At 35.3% G+C, this 25,396-nt stretch overlaps 1 protein-coding gene across 2 annotated transcripts; it reads right to left on the reverse strand.

Annotated features, from left to right (window-relative positions):
• Positions 1-1,875: 1,875 nt before the first annotated feature.
• On the reverse strand, positions 1,876-23,908 carry Spec2 (CDC42 small effector protein Spec2). Of its 2 annotated transcripts, XM_067104365.1 has the most exons (5): positions 23,885-23,908; positions 15,092-15,307; positions 8,870-9,051; positions 8,389-8,589; positions 1,876-7,035 (listed from the first exon to the last, which is right to left on the reverse strand). In XM_067104365.1, the coding sequence occupies exons 3-4, from the start codon at positions 8,948-8,950 to the stop codon at positions 8,389-8,391; spliced, it is 282 nt and encodes a 93-aa protein (XP_066960466.1). In that variant the 5' UTR covers positions 8,951-9,051; positions 15,092-15,307; positions 23,885-23,908; the 3' UTR covers positions 1,876-7,035. The 2 variants fall into 2 exon arrangements, with proteins under 2 accessions (XP_066960466.1, XP_066960465.1); XM_067104364.1 differs by lacking the exon at positions 23,885-23,908 and having other exon boundaries at positions 15,092-15,381.
• Between the last annotated feature and the right edge of the window lie 1,488 nt (positions 23,909-25,396).

Consider the following 25,396-nt stretch of genomic DNA (forward strand, 5'->3'; position numbering starts at 1 on the left):
GGATGGGCTTGCATTACCATACCATCTGTCAGTGACTTTCTTGGTTATTTTATTTATGTCGGTGTGTGAGTTCTGTCATTGGAAAAATGCAGGATAAGTCTTTTGGATATGTGCCGATGGCTGAACATTTTTGCCAATCTGGGCAGTCGCTTTGGAAGTTCTGATAGTTGCAAATTGGTCTTCTTGATGATTGCTGTACAGGTATATTCTGTAATTGTGTTGGTTTCTCTTTGGTTGATAAGTACTGTATGTCCAGGAGAAATGAGGATGATGATAATGCAGCCAAAGCGGAGGCTTGTGGAATAATGAATCTGACAGAAAAATTAGAGTAGATTTAAACTGTTGGACTGGGATGTTTATTCCAAGAAGAATATTGCATTGAAGTATTACGGTTTTCAAATTGGTCATAATTGTCCGACTCTTGGGTTTCTGATGAATAACCTTCATGAAGTAGTCACTAAGTGCAGAAAATCTCTCACAATCAAACATATTTTATCAGCATCTTATATATCCCCCAGGGGGTTAGTTCCATCAGTGCATCTCACATGGTGCATGGTAGCCATTACTGAGGTTCTTTGCATTATCCCTTCAGCCCCTAACTGCAATCGCTCTCATTCTGTTTGCTCTACCTCTGTTCATATTCTTTTTCTTCCATCTTACTTTCTACCCTCCCCTAACAGGTGTTTCGTAGTGCAACTGTGAGGTTTTCTTCCTATTGCACCTTAAAACCTTTACTCTTTTCCTTTCAGCACTGAATGACCTCATAGGTCCCAGCACTTGGCCTTCGGACTAAATTTTGTATTTCAATTCCAGTAACTTCTATAAAGTATTAGAAACAAATCCTTGAAAAAATTTTCATGATCTTCAACATTTTCACTTTACAGTGTACAGTTACAGTAAACCCCCGTATTGGTGGGAGATGCGTACCGCAACCCCCCCCCCTGCAAATAGCTAAAGTCCTCAAATACTTAAAATCCCCTCTAAAAACACTTAGAACTGCCTATTTTGATAGTTTAAACAAAAAAAAAAAAAACTCAAAAGTGCTTATACCTGAGTATTTTAATAGTTTTATCACGAAAAGTGCATTTAGTCATGAAAATATGAAAATACTGTACAGTGATTAGTGAATGTTTCTCAGTGAAAAATACAGCGAATAGGCAAGTTTTCCACGAGTGGGTAGATACACGTTCCACAGAGAAATCTGAGAATATGAGAGTCCACAAATAGTGAGACCGCAAATATGGGGGGTTTACTGTACTAAATTTTCAAGGCATTCCAGTATATCAAAATCTATTACAGTATATATTGCCATTAAGAGCCAACCCTTCTGACCAGCTGGATGAGAGTTGAGAATGCTCACTCAGTGGCCTGGTTAAACCATTTATTTTTTATTACATTACTAATTAGACTCATGGGTCTGGCCCCAAGGGTTTACCTTTGATAATAGAACTTACATTTAAGTAATAAAAATATTAACTATACTCACTTGCCAAAAGCTCATTCTTTCAAAATTCAACCCACAATAAATGGGAAGTCTTGTGCATATCCATAAAAATTTATATTTGTCTGAACTTTTAAGTTTATTCATAAATTTAGAGGCTGCAATGTTAAGTAGGTTTATTAAGCAACTAAGACATAAAGCTAGCCCTGAGCCAGCAGAAAATAAAGGCTTGTTGGTTTGAGTAAACTATGATACATTAATCAAACAACCAAGTCAAGGTAGTGTTCGAGGCAATTGTGAGTGTAACTGAAATTGAAATGTGAATTAGTCCAATATTGATACTAAAAGAGCTCTTAGTGTTTTGCCTGGTTCTTTCATATTGCATGAGGTGTACATTGGGGAAAAATTAATTCCATGGAAAATTATAAAACAGATATCCTTTATTGATATATTTGGTAGTTTTGTTCTGACATCACATTGATCCAAATAGAACATACATGGTATAAGAATTGGAAGAAACCCCAAATATTTGTAGAGAGTCTGATGGGAGCATCCTTAGTGTTTTCAAAGCTCTCAACCATTTTGTTCTTAACATCTGGAAGTATAAATTACTTAGTGCATTATATTTACATATGCCACAATCTACCAGTACATTCAATGTTCACCTAAAATGAGACTAAAATTCTACTCCACTTTGCCAATAGAAACATTAATAAAAATTTCCTTACTAAGATATATACTAGATTATCACCAGATCATGTGCAAGATGAATTCCATGTTGTGCAAAACCTATCTACACCTTACATACATAATGGAAAAATAATAATTCAGTATTTTGAAATTCTTGTGCCATCTAAGGCAAGTTGGAAATAAAAATCCCCAGCAGTCTTAGGTCATATGTTCCAAACAACTCTATTGGGCAACACACTATAAAACGGAAGCATAGCTGATTTCTAATTAACAACAGCACAGACATTTTTGGAGACAATAGCTCAGAAATTTGGGAGTTATCAAATTATCGTCGACATGTGAATTCTATGGGTTGCACTTTTCTCTTATGTTATTTGTGCATTAAAATTTTGATTACCAGGTAAAATCTTGTTTGTGCTTTTCTTTTATGTTATTTGTGCATTACAATTTTGATTACCAAATAAAATCTTGTTTGTGCCATAAATGTCACACATCTTGTTACGCCTGTGGTGCCGGTATACAAGTTAATCATCACAAGTTCATGTGGTTCCAAAATTTTTTTCATTTCTGCACCCAAAATACTGAGGCTATCGCAAGAACAGCACATTTTCAAGGAATTTACTGGTTTAATAGATTACAGTATGAAAATACATTGTCAAATTTGCTTCTCGAAAGAAGAAAGCCAATTTCTGCTGATTTTGGCTAAAGATAGACATCAGTCATCACTGATGAAACAGATTAGAACACTGACCTAAGTTATGTGCACTTTTCTTTATTGTATCTTTTATAGTACCACTTTTTATAAAAAAAAATTAAATTATACATCAGAAAAGACAATAATTAAAAGATTATATGTTACAAATATGGAATAGCCTAATAAAGTAAGCCACCGAGTCAAAAAAAAAAAAAAAAAAATTGCATAATTTCAGATTTTCTACAGTTTCTAGTACTGTATATATTGTGGATATTCACTCGTGATTACAGATGGGAGTTTCATACACAAGCACCCCCGGACTCAAAACAACCTACCCTTTTATATTTATCCTGTAAGGGCTATGGGATCATGAATCTTATCCACAAGAATGCAGCTCTAATAATTAATTTTATCCGAGTGCAACACAACTAACATTTCTTTGTTTTAATAGATACAACAATATCTGCTTGATTATATATATGTATTTATATTTATATATTATACAGTCTATATCTTTCTATAGCTTTCTTTACTTTCATAAAGTCCTATTTCTACAACATTGGTCAACAATAAAATGAAATGAATTACAAATTGTACATGTCACTGCCAGCTATCAATACATTTGATGCAAATTTTGAAAAATAACCACATATGGGTTCTTAATCCATTTCAAACGTAAGTACTATGATCCAATCTGAGATGTAAAGAAAATTAAAAATATGAGTATATAATCTTGGTACCCATTAACCTCTTCATAAATTTTCAAAAGCTCTGCTATTTTCATCCAATGTAAAAATTTCTCACAATTTTCAAATAAATATCATGCTGAAGCGTTCTGCTTGTTGATCACATACTAATCTGCTGTAGTATTTCTTAAGAAATCACATTATCTGGTTCAATAAAAACCTGTAACCTTACCTACAAAAACCACCGCCCTTTACAAATATATATCAATTCTATCAATCTACACAACTGTGCAACATGAGGTTCTGGAGCTCCATTTGTACTTTGAAGTTTGAGATTGCCAATATCTATATCAGCCTTTTCTTAAGATCATGTTAACATGTGAGGAAGCTCTACATCTAGATTATAACAACTTAAGATCTTTTTAATGTTTTCTGGACACAAAAATTCCCATATCCTTAGAAAAATAATTAGGTTATCTATAATTTCAATATGCTGAGACAACAAACAATTCATAGGGCTGAAAAAAGTATATCTAATGCAGTTTAAATGTAGCATGATGTGATGCAAATGGGTAAAAAAAAAATTATCTGCATTACCCCAAAAGACATTAGAATGTGTAAGTATAATCAAAATATCGTGTAAATATCCGTGAAAAGGTTTCATTAGTGAACATTCAGTACAGCATTTCCAATAACTTGACAGAAAACAGGTTTAAGGGAGCATAGCTTAAAAAAAAATGACCAATGGCACGGAGCTCAACTGCCAAGTAACTCAATGTACAATCAAACGACTGAAAGTTGATAATGAATATCTATCCACTTTTTTAAGCAAAGGATTCATCAGTTTAAATTGCTAGAACTCACGTTCCATATCTTAGAATGGCAACCACGGTTCTATCATTTCTTCCAAGCCCAATAAAAAAGGAAAACATTTCTTCATTTCAAGCATATAACCATCACCGATGAATGGACAACGCAAAACGTTTCCACTTGCAATTCTCCTCTCTAATTGAGTAAATAGGAGATTATACGCAGAAGCAAACTTAACTGTACATAAAATGAGAAAACTGTGCAACACCTGATTACAAGTCTTTAAGTACACTGTACAACTTGATAGCTTACAAAGAATAAAACAAGAACTTTCTTGCACTGTAAAGCAGTTACAGTTCACATAATTCTACTATGTAATTTGGGTCCTACATGCAGAGCATTTTGCAGAAACCTTAAAAAACTGATGCCTTTCAGCCTTCAAGACTGAGGCAAGTGTGCTTCTTAAAACTCTAAAGCAATTAATAGCACTGTCCTGCTGAAAAAAAATTTCTATTAGGAACAATATTCAAAACTAAATCTTCGGTTCCACAGAGCTATATATATATATTTATAATAACTTTCCTTGTGACTAAACCTAATCTAACATAGCCTCTGGAAGAACCAAAACCAAATTCCCTTAAAAAGAATAGTATCCAAACATTCATTCTTTGATATGTTTCATTAAAGTAAGGGAGGTGCAGACATTCAACAGCCTGCAAAGGACATGCATTAATAAATTTTCAGGGGTGATGAATTCATTACAATACTCCAAGGACAGAAAAGCCTAAGATCAGACAGTGTGTGTTTACTGAATTTCTAGTGCACAAGTACAAGCCTGAATAAACCAAAGCACTGACAGTGAAACGGGGTGATGCAAGGCACGGGATAAGGCTTAGAGGTTACGTGACGGAGGGATCGCCTCAGTGGTCTCTCATGGATGATAAGGTTTGAGCTGAAGGAAGGACATCTAGGTCTGCTTTACTGGATTTGGATTTCACAATCATTCAAATAAAAAACAAAAAAATACTACTCTTCACTCTAGAAACTAGTATTACCTCTTATTCTTGACCGCTTGGAATGATTAGCACAAAATTATGAAAGTTAATGTTCAACAAAACTGTATATATATTGATCAAAAATTCATTGGCACCTTCCAAAAACAGATTTCATCATCTACCTGAGTTATTTGCACTGGGTAACATCAGTGTTCCTATGTGTTATCAGTAAAAATAAAAATTTCATGAAGAATTACCATAAATTCTTATCACAAACCATTCTTTCAATAAACACTGTACCCTGATGATGAATATCAGACTGAAAAAATTACTGGAGGTAAAAAAAAAAAAAAAAAAAAAAAAAAAAAAAAACTCTTAGATCCTAAAATTTGCTTGGGGTAAATTACTTTTTATCAAATCAGACATAATTAAATTTGATAGTAAGAATATTAAAAAATTAAAAAATTAAGTGCAGAAAAACAAGAGGTTTAACTATAACAAGGAGAAAATATATACAGTACATCATATATATATATAAGTAAAATAATCATGATGGTCTTCTGAACTCAAGGCTTCAATACCTACAATTAAGTTTCATTACCTCCATTATGTAATAATGTAATCATAATTTATAAAATAAAATATATAAAAATCTATTGGAATTAACTACAGTACATATGATTATGTTTACAGGCTTCCACGCATCCATACATACAATATTTGTACAGTATAAAAAAAAATTAAACAAAAATGAGAGATAACACTGCCATCCTTAACAACTAAATGACACTAACTCATATAAGAAAGAGCAAAAGGAGGGGGGAAAGAAGCACCCAAGCTTACTCTAGGGCCTAATTCATCTACCGCCCCGGGAAGAACAGAGGTAACGCAAAATGTCTGTCACACGAGCATACCACAGACTCTTAGAAAGACTCGTCAAGGTAGGGTACTGGTGAAGGTGGCAGGTTATGAGAATACTTTGCCTAACCACATTAAACTACACACAAGAATCCAACTTTTCTTCATATCGTGGTTTGCCTAAGCTGTTATAATAAAAATCACAGTACACCAATTTAAGAAAAGTCAATCCACCTTAACTGTGCTAAGAGTAATAACTCAAAACCAAGTATGGTATACTGTCTATATAACTGAAAAAATGGTATAAAAGTGTTTCTAATTGAAAATTTTCTAGGCCAGCTAAGCCCTAAACTACCATTACAAGTGTCATGAACTCTTGAGAAAGAGGCTACTAATATTGGTCAAATACCAAAAACTATTTGAACAAGTAGATAATTTTCAATACATAAAACTTCCATAAAAACTTTACTAATGTCAAATGTAAATCTAGATTTAAAAAGACGCCTATAATGAGTTTTCTACTTAAATGCAACAATAAATACATATGGAAGTGTTTTGTAAGAACACCTGTCACTGAAAGGTCACCAGCTCAAGGGCTGAAACAGAGGACATTCAAAAGAAAGAAACTGTGGCAGTTGGGAAGTGTGGATATAACACCTGAATACAAGGAGCACCATGGACAGGACAAGTCGCACATAAATCTATATGGCAAGAGTTACGTTCCCAATCTCTTCGCAATTTTTGTACTGAACGAGAAATCCCAGCTGAGTGTCTCTCCTATCCAGGATGAACTAGACAAGATTCCTCTCCAGTACCTCGGGGGAAGAACTTACTTCATCTCCTGTCTACAATTTACCAAACCTGAAAGTAGAATAATTTATCCTCAGTATTTTGCCATGACTGGTCCATCTTTATAAATTTAGCACCACAACAATACTGTTGTTTGTATATTCTTCCATGACTTAACTGTCAAGAGTAAAACTTTAAGGCAATACTAAACTCAATAGTGACTGGTTGGTGGTTGCTGTGTCAGTTCCACCATCATCCTTGGTGCAATAAAAAATAAAAAGGTCATCGTAAAAAAATTAGTGCATAATTGGAAACATGTTTGTTAAGGAAGTCCTAAAACAAAGATAGCTTATATAAATTGGTAATGTTTAGTTCACTACACCATCCTACTACGGTAATGAAAAACTGGTAACAGTACAGTAACTAGTGATACTTCTTGACACCTGCAATTTGACAGGATAGCAGCTGGTAATGTTCTAAATTTTTAGAATGCATAAGCAGTGTTGTTTTTGCTTTTGGACTACAGTCATAAAGACCTTACCAAATGATATGCCTTTAAGTGGTGACATTGTTGTCATTCGGCCATTTATTATTGGAAAAAGATCCTGGAATGATGCTGCTAGATACCAGGGCTCCACAAATGAGGAATTCATGCAGACTTAACTTGTGTACAAAATTTATTGTTCTTCATAGCACTGAGCCTGAAAAGTTACTTTTAATACTCAAGATAAGATCCGTAAGATACTTGCTACACTCTTATATAATTCATTTGATACTCACTACATTGTACCTAACATGGCATAAGTGGGAAGACTTAAGGGGTCTTGGCAGTGTCACTATGGCTCCCCATATCAGTAATGTCTATCTTCTAAGAACTAAGAATTCTAGCTCACAGAGGTTACGTAAAACTTGCCTCATATTAATACCAGCTACAGTACTAGATGTACACATTTTACAAGAAGAATATTTCATTTAAAATTTTTTCATTGGTTCATCCCATAAGACAACCCAGCAACCTATCACTCACATAAAAAACCTCTGGAGCTGTTCAAGACTGGTACTGTAACAATAACATTCTGAAGTTTGCGTAAATCACCTCACCATCAGTCCCACACTACTACACAAACTCTTCCTTGGCCTGTTTGCCTAGAAGTAACATATCGTAACCTTGGCTCCACACATCATCTCTTTATTCTTTTACTTAGCAAGATTATTTATTTTAGTCTGTTTTTTTTAGTGTTTAAAGATAAAAAGGAAAACCAAGCCCCCCCCAAAAAGTTTGCTTAATCCCATTCTGTATTAGCATAGAAATATTATTAACATTGGGTTCAAAAACTTCGTGTCCTTTCTTGTATGACTTTCAATGTTGCCGTCCAACAGTTATAATTTCAACTAACAATTAATACTATGCAGTAAGTGACTTACTTATGTTCTTTGGACTGGTACAACAGTCATCATGTGGTTGTGCGGAAGAGCCTCTTCATACCCTCCTTTGCTTTTCATTTGACTTTGTAACTGCTCTAACTGACTGTTGCCCATCTGAACATCACCTGAGCCAATGTGTCCTGTGTGAACAAAATTTGTTGGTTCTCCTATCATTGAGCGATCTATGCGTCGACGACGGCGCTGCAAAAGGGTTAGAGATAACATTAAATGACTGACATAAAAAAATTATAAAGTTATTTTCAACTCTTCCAGTACTGTATATCATCTATGGGGTACTGTATATCAGCTATGGGGGTTTGCCATTTCCTGATGTGGAAACTTCATTGTAAACCTGAGACATAATACAGAGGTTCAAAAGAGAATTCTGATGCTACTAGAATAAGTAAACTGCATTCTACTATGTAAACAATAACACTCTCATAATGCACTAAAATGCATTTGACAAACTGTCAACACCCACCTGTGGAGGCTGTTGAGTGATGCAACAGGCAAACCACTGTCCCCACACATCACCTGCCATTGTGGATGAATATATGGGCATCTGGACTTCCAAAATGAACTTAGTACCAACACTTACAAAAGTAGAAAGAGGATGCCAGCTGCTGAAACACCTCTGCTGGCTTTTCAATTATCTGTCATTATCTGGAAAAATAAAATAAGGCTAAGATGAAGATGTAACTATGTAAAAATGATAAAACACAGTTAAAACTTAGGATATGCCCAAGTATCTTCATTGTAAAAATGTAATTTCAAAAAAGCACCATATGATTATAAAATGAACTATGTTCTTGTACAGTACTATACAGTTTATGCCAAAAAAAAAATTTTTAAATAAGGAATAATGTAATCTCATTGTAATATGGAATTTTTATGACCATGCCTTTTCATCTACACAAAAGAATGCAAATTAAAAGAAAAAAAAAAAAACATTAAATACAGTAACTGACAGAATAAGTTTTACCAAATAACCATGCTAATAAAAAGCACAATACTGCAGACCATTTAAAAATTTCACCACAGTATGTTTCAGTGATCAGTTCTGTTTTAATAATTTACCATACTACGTAGATAATATCCACAAGAGCACTTAAAAAAAAATCCTCTACCTTCCATTCAACAAATAAATTTTGTTCATATATTCATAAAGGGTTTACTGTGCTAAAGAAAACATCAACATCAAAAATGCCTTATCCATCAAAAAAATGAGCTTGATACAGTACTTTGAACAGACTATAAATATCAAATGCACCAAGTTTAGAACTATAAATTATCCCCTTAAATATCTGAGATTCAGTCCGTTAGAATAGCATACTAATATTCACTCAGCAAGTCAAGGTTGACATACCTCACTGTGTGTTAAACAATCCTTTACCTACCATCCTTCTGTATCAGGTTTCTAGTCATAGTATTCATCAACATGTTTCAGTTACTTAAAACCTACCATGAAATAGCCTGTGACGTTTCCTGCTATATCATAACACTTTACTGTAAAAGGCTCTTTATTCACATTAAAACTTTATTACACAGACTGAACTATAGCACGTACTGCAGTGGCAAATAAAATAATGCAGTACAGTACTTACAAAATGTGTGCACAATAACAGAGTAAAGAGTGCAACCCTATGACCACACCAACATTAGACTTTCACCCCAATTAAAAATATTGAAAGTAAAACTAAGAAAACTAAGAAAAACTTCTCATCAAACAGAAAAACGTTCCCTTCTGCTTCATACCTCTGATAAACAATAGAGCCACCACCAGAAAAAAATTAAAGGCTTTTCCTAAACAAACCCACATATACATTGCATTCATTAATCATTTAGGTAGCAGATGACACATCTACAGGGAGTTCAGGAAGTGCACAGGACAGAGGAATGATCTTATTTCATGCTTATCCCCATACAGGGAAAACCTGAACAAAATACTTTATGAAGTTGATGGTAGGAAAAAAAAAAAAATCCACTGTAATAAGTAGTTTGTGCCAACCTCATGCATAATACAACTTCCCATTCAACTTTTCAAACATCTTCTAATTGAGGACATAGCTGTAAGTGTCATCTACTTTGAACCCTTCAAATTTTTATGGACAACAATCCAATTTAGTAAACTAAACTATCATCACATTAAAACACAGGCCAACTGTAAAAATAAACATGATACTGGAAATTTACATGGTGGAGGGATGAGGCACTACAGTATGATATAGCAATTAAAATCTTTGTTTTGCCCTTATTCTTTTTAAAGATGACAGCTTGTCTTTAAATCTTGAAATGCATTAAAAACAATCAGTTCTGTAATAATGTCTGGCAAATTGTTGACAACTAAAATTTATATTGGTTAGCCATCCTTTTGGATGAAATCTGCAGTAACACTGCAGTTAAACAATAATTCCTATTTTTCGTTTTCTACATTCAATCAAGCTCCAGCAGAAACTGTCAAATTTGACATAATAATGACAGTCAAAACTATTAAAAAGAAGTACAATTCCACAAGTACAATTTCACAAACACATGCTCTCAGGACACTGCAAAAGAACATCTTTAAACAGTTCTGTAAAACTTGCTGACTGTATGACTGAAGGGAGCTGAGTTAATACCCTACCATGTGGATTTGACATGTAACATCAGGTAAGAAGAATGCTTATTGAATGGTGGATGACTGAGTAAGGAGGCAGATTAAATTCTTTTGACTAACAACAGCTCAATAGCTGTACATTCAAAATCCAGAGAAAGGTAAAGGGTTTTGAGGTATTGATGAAAAGAAATGAAAAGGCTTACCCAAATAGATAAACTTAGCTAGAAACAATCTGAACTACTGTACTGCAGTTTTTCTTGTTTTGAATATCATAAATGATATGAATAGCAAACAAATGTCTAAGTCCAAAGGAATGGACACATCAAACTCTTAATGAAAATATGAAATATTTATCAGACTGCAACTCGTGTTACTGCAACCATACTCCAGAGGAAAGACGCAAATAGCTGGACCTCATTCCAGTGTTGTAGAGCAAACTATGTCCTTTCTCCTTCAAAAGATATTAGGCAATTGTGGTTTTAATCTAAATAATATGCAACTATGAAGCAGCCATAGCAGCTATGATATTCTGACCAATAGCATATTCATCAGTATTTTCTTTGAAGTGAATGGTACTACTGTACATTATTTTTCCTTCACAAATTCCAGATACTGTATTTCTTTTAGCATTTCCCACTTCATAATTCTTAAGGAACTGGTAATATTATATTAAGTAATGCTGAATATCTAACAATAATTGGTTTTACCTATAAGGTGCAGACTACATGTTTTATGTGTCACAACACTTGAACAATACTGATTACCAAAAGTCCCTTACAGTAAAACCACATTACTGTTATTGTGACTTTCAGATTTTTCTACATTTTGTATTCTTTGACCGTTTAAATCACTACCTCTCTGTTTTATTTTTATTTATTTTTCATTTGTATTTAAGTAAAAGGGCAATTTCTTGGTTCGGTTTTCTCTGTTTTGTAGTGTAATTAAAATGATTTTAGCTTGTTTTCTATTGCAAACACTGAGAATAAGAAGAGTTATAGTAGTTGCTAATACAATAAAGAAGGCTACATTAATGCATGTCAGAAATAACTGTAGTCCCCCTTGACTAGGGGACAGCCTCAGATGTAGAATCGTAAATTTTTTGTCACCTTCTGAACTATGCATGAAGCACTAGAGGGCTCCAGGAATACCTTAAGTGTCTATTACTCAAGAATAACCTTAACTGCATGGTAAAATATGCTTAGTCCATTAGGAATATTATTGGAAGGCTTTCTTTGGCATACAACATGCTGGTGCATACATCTTTAAGCTTATGCATACATAATTTGCATTTTCTAGTTACAGAGAGCAATAGACAATAATAAGTTATGTACTTCAGTTCTACAGTATTTCTAATTTCATCATTCATGCAAAAACTATCCAGACTTAACTGGATGATTTATACATCCTATGCTCATGACAGACAGCAAGGATCAATGGTAGAGTACTAACACTGTTATTTGTCAGGTTGGGAGTTTGATTCTTGCTCACTAATCATTCAGCTGATTGAGCTACAAATAGTATGGTACTGTGGGTCAAAGGCAGGGAGAAAGGAGCTGGCCATCCTAATCGACACACCTGAGATCTAAGCCACATCTCTTTATGCAAGATATGTTCTCAATGCCATTCAGTGGCATGGGGCTGGATTTGAGTTTTACCATGCAGTATAAAAATTTTGATTTCTCTCTCCATGACATATGCTCTACTGTATATAATTACCCTACATCTACACATTTCTAAAATATATACAGTAGAAGCTACATGAATTATTTTCATGCCCTAAACCTTTACAGCTATTTTGATATATTACTGTAATCTGGGATCAGACTTTTAAGATTAACCTCTCATTGAGCCGTGCCAATGGATTGGGGTTTATTATACAGTATATTTTGGACATCAGGTACATTACTTACATCAGATATTTGAGAATTACGTTCATCCAAGAGGTTGTTGATAATTGTAATTTTGTGAGTATAAAGTTTAATAGCCATTACTTAATTAGCCTACAATCAGGTTTGATATGCCATTTACTTGGCCCTTTATTAAAAATGACAGTTCATAGTATGCCAGCCTTCTGCAAATCTACAGGCCAGCCCAATAAGAGTCAAGCATTCTGACTCTGTGGTCAATAATAACAATAACTGCAGATATACAATATTATTCTTCTGCATTGTGCTGTGCCATGCCATTTTATCTTTACTGCCTTTAACCCACCAAGTTTATGTCCAGCATAAATGAAGCCCTGTTCCAGGAAGTTATGGTGATACACATATTGCAACCCGAGTACCTTACGTTGGGAGCATATTTTTTGAGTTTCTAAGGTCTTTTTGTGTTGGTATGGATTAAAAATGTCTGAGGTGGGCAATCAGCTGAGCAGTATATTTGCCATAAAGAAGCATGTATGGGAATGCATTTAATTCGATAACGCATTGTATTTTGGACAATACTTAGGTATTAACAAATAAGTCTCTCTACAGCAATATCTGTGAAATTCTATGCATATAAAGTAAAGACAAAACAACAAAAACATTTGGTGCTGGGTGTTTTATACAGTTTTGTGGGGGAGGGTACATGGACTGTTCCTGTAAACTGTATCTAGTCCAGGAAGTTAACTCATAGTTTGTGGGGACCTCTTGAATATATTTTTGCCTCTCATGCTTAAGATCTTACAATCTTACAAATTAAAATACAGTACAGTAACAGTGTATCAAACTAATTATACTCCACATCACCAACTTGTCTCCAGATACTTGACTTACAAGTTTTCCTTGCAATCTGTAAATTCAAAAACCATTATCCTAGTTCATTATTATTATTAGGCAAATTAAAATGCTGCAAAAAACATATATAACAGTACATGCATAAGAATAACTGCTACTTTGACTAACCGTAATTTATGCTGTTCTAGGTCAGGTTAGTATTTGGGATGGAGCGAATCCACACTAATCAGGTCTTTAATAACTACTGTCATGTTTCAGTCACTTCCCTCCCCCCCCCAACATCTATAAACTGTAGTTCCCTCACAAAGGTCCCCCATGTTGTTAGCTTGTGGGTGGGGGTGAGGGGAATTTGGGTTAAAATATTTTATGGCAGAACTGTACTCCAAGACACTATATTGGTAAGCCTACCTTAGCCTGTGCCAAGACCCATGGCACAAAGACTTTGCAATCAGGTACAATCTACCATCTACCCCTATAATCTTATACTCATCCATAGCCTAAAGCCAGTCTTGCCTACTACAGTGTAATCCCTCCTGCTCAACTGCCATCCACCACAATCTACTCAAAGAGTCTGATTGTAATGTTTAAAAACTTTTGCTTCAGTCATACATTGGGGATTTTGTATATTTGTATATGTGTGTCCATATTCACCACACTGCCTGTACCTCTGCACAGGTTTTAAATAGCCAGTGAAACTATTCATCATCTGAACTGAAACTGAAAAAAATATTTTAAGATACAGTATATTCTAACAGTGAATACAGTACTGGGGATTCCAGAGTGGCTTTTGCTGGGTCAGAAGAACAGGTTAGATTAAGCAGGACAACGTTTTTGACAGGTGGCTGTACACTGGAAAGGACTATATGGTTTATGTGATAGATTATAATAGATTCAGACTGTCTAGGAGTGGTGAGGCATTGTGGCGAATTGTTGCATTTCTCTTCCATCATATATTGTTCACCACTGAGCCCAGTTAAGTGCAACTAAAACCCTAAAACAATTGAGACACAACACTTGACTTAATGAAATAAGCTAGGCTGATAGGTCCCTTGCCTTAGTATTTTAGTATTTTCATGTCTGGCATAAAGTAATTAATTCTCCTTTTCTCTTTACATGCAAATCATGGTTAATAATATATATATAAATCGCCATTTATTTCATAAGAAAGTCTTGGTACAGCTTACAACTAGGCCCAACAACAAGGCCAACTTAAAGAACATCCTACTTTAAGACACTCTGTAGAGTCTTAGGCTAGCTCCGTTAAAGTCACAAGGCCAGTACTAAAATATACTGTTTCCTTTGTTATTTGCTGCATAAATATGTATAAATCACATCACACTTAAGTACTTTACGCTTTTCAAAACTTTAAAAAGCTCTATTATCTGCTTACAAGAGGTTATGTCCGTCTGTCCGGGTCGACGTTGCACAGATGGGCAGAGGCCGCTGATCTCCCTCTTTCTCCCTGTTCCTCCCGAAACGCCAGTCCGCCGTTAAAACAACGCCCAACAACCAATTTGTGCGGGAAATAAGTAGTTTTCTAAGTAACTTGAAGGTCTAGCGTGTGTCAGGGCCCGTCCGCTACCCACACAGGCGTTGACCTCCGTTTCTGTGTTTATGATAAACAAGAAAATCTATGAAACTGACCAACACCTCAGACTCTCCAATTACTCAAGACGTGTTCGAATCCCTGACATCGATACCGGATTTGAAAAAGTAATGTATTTTGATATACCAGACTTTAGGAGAAAGTTTGTGGAGTTTTATTATTATATTAAGGTTATTTATTATAATTTTTATGTTTTTCATCACATATAGAAGGAATTGCGTTTTATCTGTTGAGTGATAAAATGTTGCTATCACTTCCGAACGTAGATAAATGAGCATTCGTAACTCAGCGAAATAAATCAAATTTTGGCATTTGGAGGCAGTATAGTTATTATGAAATTGCCCAGACTTTGTTTTAGTAATTTCAGTACTTATTTGGTACATCCTATTAAACAACTGATAAAAATTAGATTTGTTTACTTTCGTCCTCTTTCGAATACCTACATCCGGGACAGCGCATATACCTGCTGTGTATTTCACTTGTCATTTTCGTAGAACTGTCAAAAAAAAAAGGTGTTTAGAACGGACTCTAGTCCACTATGTAAAATTAGGTTGGTATTTAATGGCAATTATTTTATTAATTAAACCCATTTTATTTAGCCGTAGCTGAGGGTGGCTGTAAGTCCCATAATTAGAAGTAGAAGAAAGTTTGTCTGAAGTTGAGTGGTTTCCTATAAAACAATAACATCCTTTGAAAGATTACAGTAACCATTTCCACGGCTGGTAGCTCGAGAGCTTTAGAAGGGATCTGCTGTGTTTGGAGTGCAGAGGAGTTGAATCACCCACTCCATCATAAGATCACTGATTTCTTTGCAAAAATTTAAACTAATGGGCTAAATGGGGCATTCAAAAGCTGCTTGTAAATTGAGACAGATTTGGTAAACTGGGCAACCCACAGCTACAACGTGAGCGCTGCACTGCATGTGTGATTTTTCTTGTAACATTCGGTTCTTCTAGCTGATTCTACACTACTGATGGTTGAAACTGTAGTAACATTAATAACGTTTCATTGCCCATGTATAAAACATGAAAAGTAAAATGATGAACTTACCCTAGTTGTTTGTGTTTCGGTAAAATAATCGTTTGCCGGTATTGAACTGCTAAAATGGATAATGATGCTCCTGCTCCCAGTAAGAGCTTCGTAGAAAATTTTAAATATCTACTTTAAGATTAGGCTCTGCATCTATTTTCAATGCTAAAATTGATGACAGTTAAAATGTCATCGCTTATGGCATTGCCTGTGTAATAGAGAGTTCATTTTTAGTTTTTTTTTACGTTACATCTTAAAGGATAAAAATGAGTGATTTTAGTAACCGACATTAAGATTGCGCTATTACATCATGATCAATATATATATATATATATATATATATATATATATATATATATATAATATGATTAATATATATATATATATATATATATATATATATATATATATATATATATACATATATAATATATATATATATATATATATATATATATATATATATATATATATATATATATATATATATATATATATAGTTAGTTTTGTGAGAAATGTACGTATATTATGCAGCTTTCTTCAGTTTTCCTTCGTCAAAATGCACTTATACATTTGTATTTGTGTTTGGATTTCATTAAATATTCCCGTATCCCTGACTTTTTAGCGTTTAAATATTAAGTCATTCTGAACGTACCATTGGGAACACCCCCCCCAAAAAAAATCGTGGATAGAGCATTTATAGAAGACAGGATCTGAGTCGCTGTTAGTAGGAACGTTGAATTTAGACGGTTTTAGTTTGGTTCTGATTTCAGAATAGTGCTACCGTTAAAGGATAATGGAATCGTAACTGAAGTTGATAATAGGATTTATAGGTGTAGGCTTCATCTTATTCAAACTCGGTCTGCAAAGTAGCTGCCCATTTAGTAACTGGAATGTAATATAACACTAATCGTTCTAGAACGTTGCTATGTTATTTAACTGCAAACTGGTACTTAGACATCCACTTAATGCTACAAGTGTTCGTGTGAACTACTGGTTGATGGGGTACGTATATGCCTTAGCCCTATTGTTACTAGATGGCCATGACATACGCTTGTCACATTTATGTAACATACTTATTTGTATATAATCGTTCGTACATCTCGTCAAATATAAAATGTACGTGTCAAGAAGAAGATTGGTTTTAGGCGTATTTATATTGCCGTCACATTACCAAATTCTGATAATTTATTCCCCGCCGGTCGATCTTCTTGTGTTCCGGATATAACTTTAGTAACTTTTTTCCCTCTAAATTTCATACTCTGACCTTTACATATTATTATTGATGTCAAGTCACACCCTGGTTCTTAACAGACCTTCCGTGTTGTTTCTCTCAGCGGAAATCCTTTATGTGGGATAGAATTAGTAGAAGGGAAGAAAGGGGATTTGTCATTCTAGTTGCTGTCCTGTGAAAACTCGATAATGCTGATCGGCCCACAAGGGTCCTTCTTACGTGATGTTTAACGAAGCCTCGGGGTTACTTTCCTTGAATTTGAGAATGGGGTGCCCCTGTGAATGTTTAACCTCTTTATAGGATTTCTCAAAGACATCTCTTTGCATTAGTTTCTCGATTAGTAAGCAGCTCAAGTCATTTCTTTATTTCTCTTTTTTAGCATTGTATATTGGATAAATGACTGTGTTTAATATTCTTACAAGTGCTGCGTAGAAATTGTGAGAATAAGGGCGTGTCCACACTGCAGTACAAACATGTCATAAACACGCAACTCATCAGAGACACATCACAAACAGATTGAATACAAGTCACCAACTCATTAGGAGTTCCAACCGGTGCTTCATATATATACGATTATCAAGCAATTGACAAAGGTTCGTTCTCCACTCGCGGTCGTTGACTTTTTTTTCAACTTGTTTGCGATATATGCAACAGGTTGCTGACGAGTGTTTATGAGATGCTTTACTTTAATGTGGACGCACCCAAAGCATGGGCTGATACGGCTTATCTTTGCTTTCCCTTCATCTGGAAATCATCCGCACCAGTGTTGTCCAGAGGCATAAGCTTATTCTAGCCGAAGAAGTCGGCCCATCATCAACTAAAGTGAGAATTATATTTTACTCAGCCTAGAGTTCCTCAGAATTGTAAGTCAACTATTTTCTGCTTCTGATTGATTTGATGGGAATGCGTTTGAGAGTGTTATGTACAGATATAAGGTTGTGTGGTTAGTTTATTCAGTAGAATGTTTGCAGGAGTAAGAATGTGTTTTTTTTTAACAAATTTATTATTTCACCAAAATGATAAGCTGAATATTTTTTGAAATATATTTTCAAACTGTTTTTTTGAAAAAAAAAATTTCAAAGTGCCTTTCATGTAAAATATTGTCAGTTGATTATCATAATCACAATACATGTCAAGCAAGCGTGGTGAAGTCGGTGTGAATATTTAAAAAAGAACAATGTCAGTCAACTGAGTGACGGCTTGCCAATCATCCTTAATGCCAGGAGCGCCGCGGATGCGGAAAACTCAAGAATGCTCTGTAATATGGAACATGGCAGTGAAATAAACGTGTTAATTTGAAAGACAGATTTTCAAAGATTTTTGTGCATCACCATCGTCATTGTTATATTTACATCTCCGCACTTTGGGGTTTTATAATCTTTGTTCGTGTTTAAATTTTTATTTTTCGTACTTTAACCTTCGATAACCTTGACAACTTCGAAGGTAAATTGTCGGAATTTACAATACTGTAGAACCCTAATTTGGGGTGCGGAAGTTCCAAAACGTCACCTGTCGCTTCAGTGCTTCCTACATAAGAGAAAGTAGAAATAAATGAGTGTAAAAGTCCTCGGTTCTGCAAAAAACACTAAATTAATTCTTTTCGGTTTTTATTGTCAATTCACCGCAAAGTTCAACCGCACCTGGGTTAGCTGATTTCCATTGGTTCAGCAGATTTATCATTTTAATATAATATTGCCAAATATTTGTTGAAACTTTGGAAGGGTCGTCATAAAGTTCTGATTTTTGCTTTTTGGTATGTTTTTTGTTTTTAACCCCTCAATTCCGGGATCTTACATGAAAGCCTTCTGTTTACTTCCTGTAAGGCGTATGGTTGCAAAGACAGGGTACAACATTGCCAGGAACTTTCACGAAAGTCTGGTTAAGAGTGTCCCCCTGGTTGCATGTCAAAAAAAAAAAAGCCCTTAATAATATTGGAATTTTCTGTAATTTTTCTTACTGTTTATTAAGTGTGTTCTAGATATTTAAGATAAGGTAGATTTTTCTCTTTACTAAAGTACGGGGTTTCCTAGTTTGGGCATAACTTGCTGATTCCAAACATGGTCAGTTTGATATTATACATGAAAAAAATAATAATAACGAGAGAAAAAGAAAAGAGGAGATATGAGGAAGAATTAATTTGATAAAAAGATGAACTAGAAAATAAATCACTGGTGGCCATCAAAAGAATAATTCTTGGGAATGTAAGACGAAAAGGTTCCTGTCCTGGGGACGTGGCAGAACGGACATTTTAAGCTAGCTGCAATTCTCTGGGAGGATTGTGATATAAGCAGTTATATATGCTTGTGAGGGAGGCAGGCCTCCTTAACAAAATTTAGATCATATATATATATATATATATATATATATATATATATATATATATATATATATATATATATATATATATATATGGATATTATATTTGAACAGATATGGTTATATATTTATATACACACACACACATATATATATATATATATATATATATATATATATATATACACACATATATATATATATATATATAAGATATTTTTGTATGAAACTCCTTTTAAACTTATTTATTTGTTTATTTTTAGTTTCCTATTTAATTTTACTGCTGCGTAAATAACTTAGGTGTTGTGACGCCAGTTTAATAGACATAAATCAATCACTCAGTCTTGAAACAAGTTAAGTATATCTTAGTTTAGTCAGACCACTGAGCTGATTAACAGCTCTCCTAGGGCTGGCCCGAAGGATTAGATTTATTTTACGTGGCTAAGAACTAATTGGTTACCTAGCAGCGGGACCTACAGCTTATTGTGGAATCCAAACCACATTATAGCGAGAAATGAATTTCTATCACCAGAAATAAATTCCTCTAATTCTTCATTGGCCGGTCGGAGAATCGAACGCGGGCCCAGCAGAGTGCTAGCCGAGAACGATACCAACTCGTCCAATGAGGAACTGGAGTAGGCGTGACCACCCAGCATTGTATGCTTTGCTTAATTGACTGGAGGAATCTTCGAGAATTCGTCGTTCGTCGGCATTCGGATGCAACGTTAGCTTTCCTAAGCAAGTCGTGACCAAATAACCAAACCTCTCAGACTCCGAGTATTTTCACATCCTCTGCGCCATTATCCTTCACAGTTTTGGGTTTGAGATTAGCATCCTGTGCTTACGCTTACCGTCATTTATCTTTTTATTTGTGTATTAATTGTGTCTACGTGGTCTTACGAATTGGGATTTAGTCTTACTCTTAATTGTTCATATTTTAATGTTTCTTGTATTTCCGCTCCTCTCTCTTCTTTTCTCGATTATTTACTTAGAGATATTCTACTTTTTTTGCGAGAGAGAGAGAGAGAGAGAGAGAGAGAGAGAGAGAGAGAGAGAGAGAGAGAGAGAGAGAGGAAAACTGTTGAAGTACCATATAGGTAACTCGGCCGTCGAGAGGACTCGCCTCCAGCAACCTCTCTCCCTGTGATGATACCGTTTCTGGTTTACGCCAAGAATCAGAGTATCACTGGCTGTTCTTGGAGCAGCACAGGGCTGGCCTAATCCTAAATAACAACCATAGATTACTGACAAGGTCTCTGGCACAGACCTTTGTTTATGCTCTCCCGGGCTTTTTGTATTTAGGAAATTGAAAAGATAATGTAAACATTTTTTGAAAAAATAATGTAAAAACAAATAATGTCGTAAGCGCGGAAGTGTCCGAGTTACTGAGGTCTACTGTAAAATACCGTTTAATTATCGTTGTTATTGTTTCTAGTAATAGTTAAAGTATTATCTTATAGTTATTCTTTGCATTTTCGTGTGTGGAAATAACTAAAAACACGAGAAAGACGCAAGAGAAGCAAAATACGATTTTAGATAGACATCAATAGGCCTGTTGCAAGAGAAAGTTAGAATCAAGAATTCAAAGAAATATCTCGCCAAAACAATATCAGATGAAAGTGATAAGTAATGTACAATAAAAAAAAGAGGACGAAAATGAAGAGAGGAAGTTTTTAAGCTCTGCAATCTAGGTCATGATTCACCCACTACCGGAAGCCCGACCGTTAACGCGCATGCGTTATACTTAAGGTGTTTCGTATATACTCGGTACTTGAACGCGCGTCATTTACGAAGGTACTCCTCATACGCAATGTTGGAGAAATGTTCAGCTAACTCTCCGAACCAAGTAGTATAAGGAGAGACCATGACTTCAAACTCATGAGAGAAAGAGAAAAAATGTTGAAACAAAAAGAGAACTGAATCTCTTAACAAGAATTTAATTGAAAACGAGAAACTTTTTTCCCCTTTGATATTCAATGAAGAATGGATTGAATGTGTGACTTATATCGTAAAACATTTGCTGCAAGTATGTAAACTGGGAAGATAGAAACAGGCTGCTTGTTATAATACAGTCCACCTGTCAACCTTCTTTGCAGGCGTATATAACCTACAGAGGCTGATGTTGTCGGGGTTTTGTAACCGGAAAGTTCATGTCATCAGTGATTCGTTTCAGCATTTAAAGAATAAATAAGGCAGTGGCTTGTTTTCCTTTAGATCTCCCCCTCCCCCAGGGAATAGCCCTGTACCAGTGTACCCCTACCGTAAAAAATGACAGCAAAATTTAAATAGCTTTGCAATTACCTTGTACTTAACGCTTTATGAATGTTGATAAATGTATGTGTAAGCTACCTGTGCATGTACATTATATTTACATGCTTAGACTAGCATTAGGCTTTGAATGTAAAGAACATGCACAGTATACATCCGGTACTTAAGTGAAAGACAGTGTAAGCAAAGTAAAGTGGAAAACTCTACACTTCTCGTCAACCACAATGCATGACCCCCTCAAGCATTGTTGCATATGTGCCACCCAGACCAAGACAAAAGTATGAAAACAAAGAGATAGCCATCAAACAGGCCCGCCCACACGGGGAGCATTCAATGAAGAATGCTAAAAAGATAACTTCATTTTAATTTTTTGTAACTTATTCATGAACGTCATTTTTTTTACGTGCAATAATAAGCAGCGACTCGACTTCGTATAATGGGATCGAAAAATCTCAAAATTTCTCTCTCATTGTTTTCAGGACTCGGAAGGGAGGCGGAATGGTCATTATTCGACGACCCCGTGAACTTTGAAGCTATCGACTCCCACGACGGGACCCTGGCTCCTCGGGCCGCTGCTGGGGACGCCTTTTGCTGACGGTGGTCTTGGTGAGTGAAAGCGTGTTTCCAGAGCCCTGTTATTAATGGTCGTTTTACGACTGCTTGCTGCTTTGTCTAAGTAGCGGGAGCCGGTAATTTCACTGCATGTTTTCACGGATGTTTAGTGTTTTTGCTAATATCACGACTCATGATTATTTCCGACAACTGATGTGTCTTCAGGAGTGTTGAGGTTATCGTCCACTTCTAAATATTTGAATGTCGACATTTATGTATATGTATATACAATATGTGTGTGTGTGTGTGTGTGTAATTATGCATATGCTTATGTATATATACGTACATTTAGAAATGTATATATACACACACTTATCATATATATAAATATATAAATACATACATACACATATATATATGCATATGTATGTATATTATATATATGTATATATATTATATATATGTGTGTGTGCATGTTAGGGATCAAACTGGTTTTTACCATGGTACTCATGTCTTTAAAAGAAGTTTTTGAAGATTAGGACAAATAAGGCAGTCTCCCAAGATTCATTGGGGCTATGATTAAGTGAACCTTGACCCTTTTATGACCAAAGCAGCATTTATTACGGTGAATAATAAGAGTTCTCAGCGCTCAATTCTCTCTCTTCCGTATAAAATCAGAAGCTTGCGTCATCATCTTTTTGACTAAACTTGAAGAAAAGCAAAATGTTTTATGTCAGCAATTCGTATTTTGTCAGTTGAAAAATTATGAGCCTTTCTAAAAAAAAAAAAAAAAAAAGTTTATGGAAGTTGACCTGCGTTTACAAAGTATTGTGAACTTCCCCAGTAAAGCAACGTATGCATTTAACCTCATTGCATATAAAATGTGTGCACCCTCGTGTCTTACGCCATTTGAGAGATTTGTCTCGGCTTGGGAGTTCGGCTCTGTTAATTCTGTTTGCTTTTGAACTCGGCTCATGGTAACGCCTCAAACGGTCAGGAAACGCTGTGTGACGAATGGAACGCAACCTCGTTATTTTGTGAAAACATCCTGGCTTTGGTAATTAAGTGGTCGGTCTTGTCTTGTGAATTGTCACCTGTGAAGAGGTATTTACTTTTGCATGAGTTTTTTCGGAGTCACTCTTTTCACTTGCCTTAAACTTGAGCCATACGTGACTTACCTTGAGCTTCGCCTCTTCGGGCACTGACCTTCATGTGAAACGCTTTGTTCGTTGCCCCAGGGTATGGGCATGTTTAGGCCTAATGCCTCTTTGTTGCCTTTCGCCATTTTAGGTTGAAAAATCTCAGTAGAGCTTTCCGGTTTCACTGCGCACATGAGAAGCTCATGCATGAGAAACCTGGGGAATTCTCCTGTCGTTCTCCTAATCTTTCTGATAAAACTGATAAGAAACGACGAATGGCTGCAGGTATAAAGCCCGGCAGTTTAACCTCGTATTATACATCGTAATTCGTTTCAACAAAATAACCAGTCTTCCTCAAGATGGAGGCGAATTAAGGCCATCAAAAACTGATTACGTTTCCGCTCGTCAGTGGAAGTTCCCTTTAGCAGGAACAGGCAACAAACCGTTAGCTGAGATAGAAGGAACTACTTAGAGAGAGAGAGAGAGAGAGAGAGAGAGAGAGAGAGAGAGAGAGAGAGAGAGAGTATTATTCCCAGAGATGTTTATCAGAAACCTTATCGTTTTCTGTTATTTATCAGGGGCACGCACGAAGTTTAGCATAAATTTTGACTGACATAAACTGAACACGTTACGGTAAATTACAGTAGGATTTAAAAAAAAATCACAAATGAAGACTTTTCTCCTTCTTGAAAGTAGTTTAAGTGGGATGATGCAGAACTGGTGACATTGACGTGTTCTGTCAAATTAAGTTTAAATACATTTTATAATTCAGGCTAACCTTATAATCACTCATGGTTGCTCATCATTCTTGAAACAAGCATTCCTAATGAAAAATGCTCTTTAAAACCTTCATGGTCTCCCACTCTTACTACGTATTCTCTCGGGGGTAATCCTTGAAATGAAGAAACGAATCCACAGTTATGTATGGGTACAAATGTATTTGAAAATAATTCCAAACAGAGAGCTTTCGGGAATCTGTTCGATTCCCCTTTTCAATCTGAACAGATTCCCGAAAGCTCTCTGTTTAGATTTATTTTTCAATATATTTGTACCCATGCATAACTGCGGATTTGTTTCTTCAGCCTTTGTAGTGTCAAGAAGATTATGTAGAGAGACGAAAGAGTACATGGGTTTTAGTCTGATGTTTATATGGGTAAGGCTGAGTGTGGCAGGAGAAACATTTGTTATAGTAAAATTATATGGCAGAGGAACGGAGTAGAATGAGAGTGAGAGGTTCTGGGAGAAACTGTATTCTTGCCTGGCAGGGTTTGCAGGGTGAGAAAAGGCGTTTGTGAGACGTAATTTTATAAAAAAGTCATGCTTCAGAAACAGACGTCATAGTGGTAGATACGAAGTCTTGTGCAAGTGCTTTTGGAAAGAGTTGATCATCAAAGAAGTCTTGGAAGTATAAATTGAAAACAGACAATGGCAAGAAAAGAGCTGGAAAGAAAATCTAAAAGTAGAGAGATGAGCAAGTTGTTAGAGGTAATGGTGAAGAGACAGTGAAAGTAGAAGCAAGTTTTAGTCGGAGAGAAAGGTGAAAATTGGGCT

Source organism: Macrobrachium rosenbergii, chromosome 5, assembly GCF_040412425.1.
Source record: "Macrobrachium rosenbergii isolate ZJJX-2024 chromosome 5, ASM4041242v1, whole genome shotgun sequence".
NCBI lineage: Eukaryota > Metazoa > Arthropoda > Malacostraca > Decapoda > Palaemonidae > Macrobrachium > Macrobrachium rosenbergii.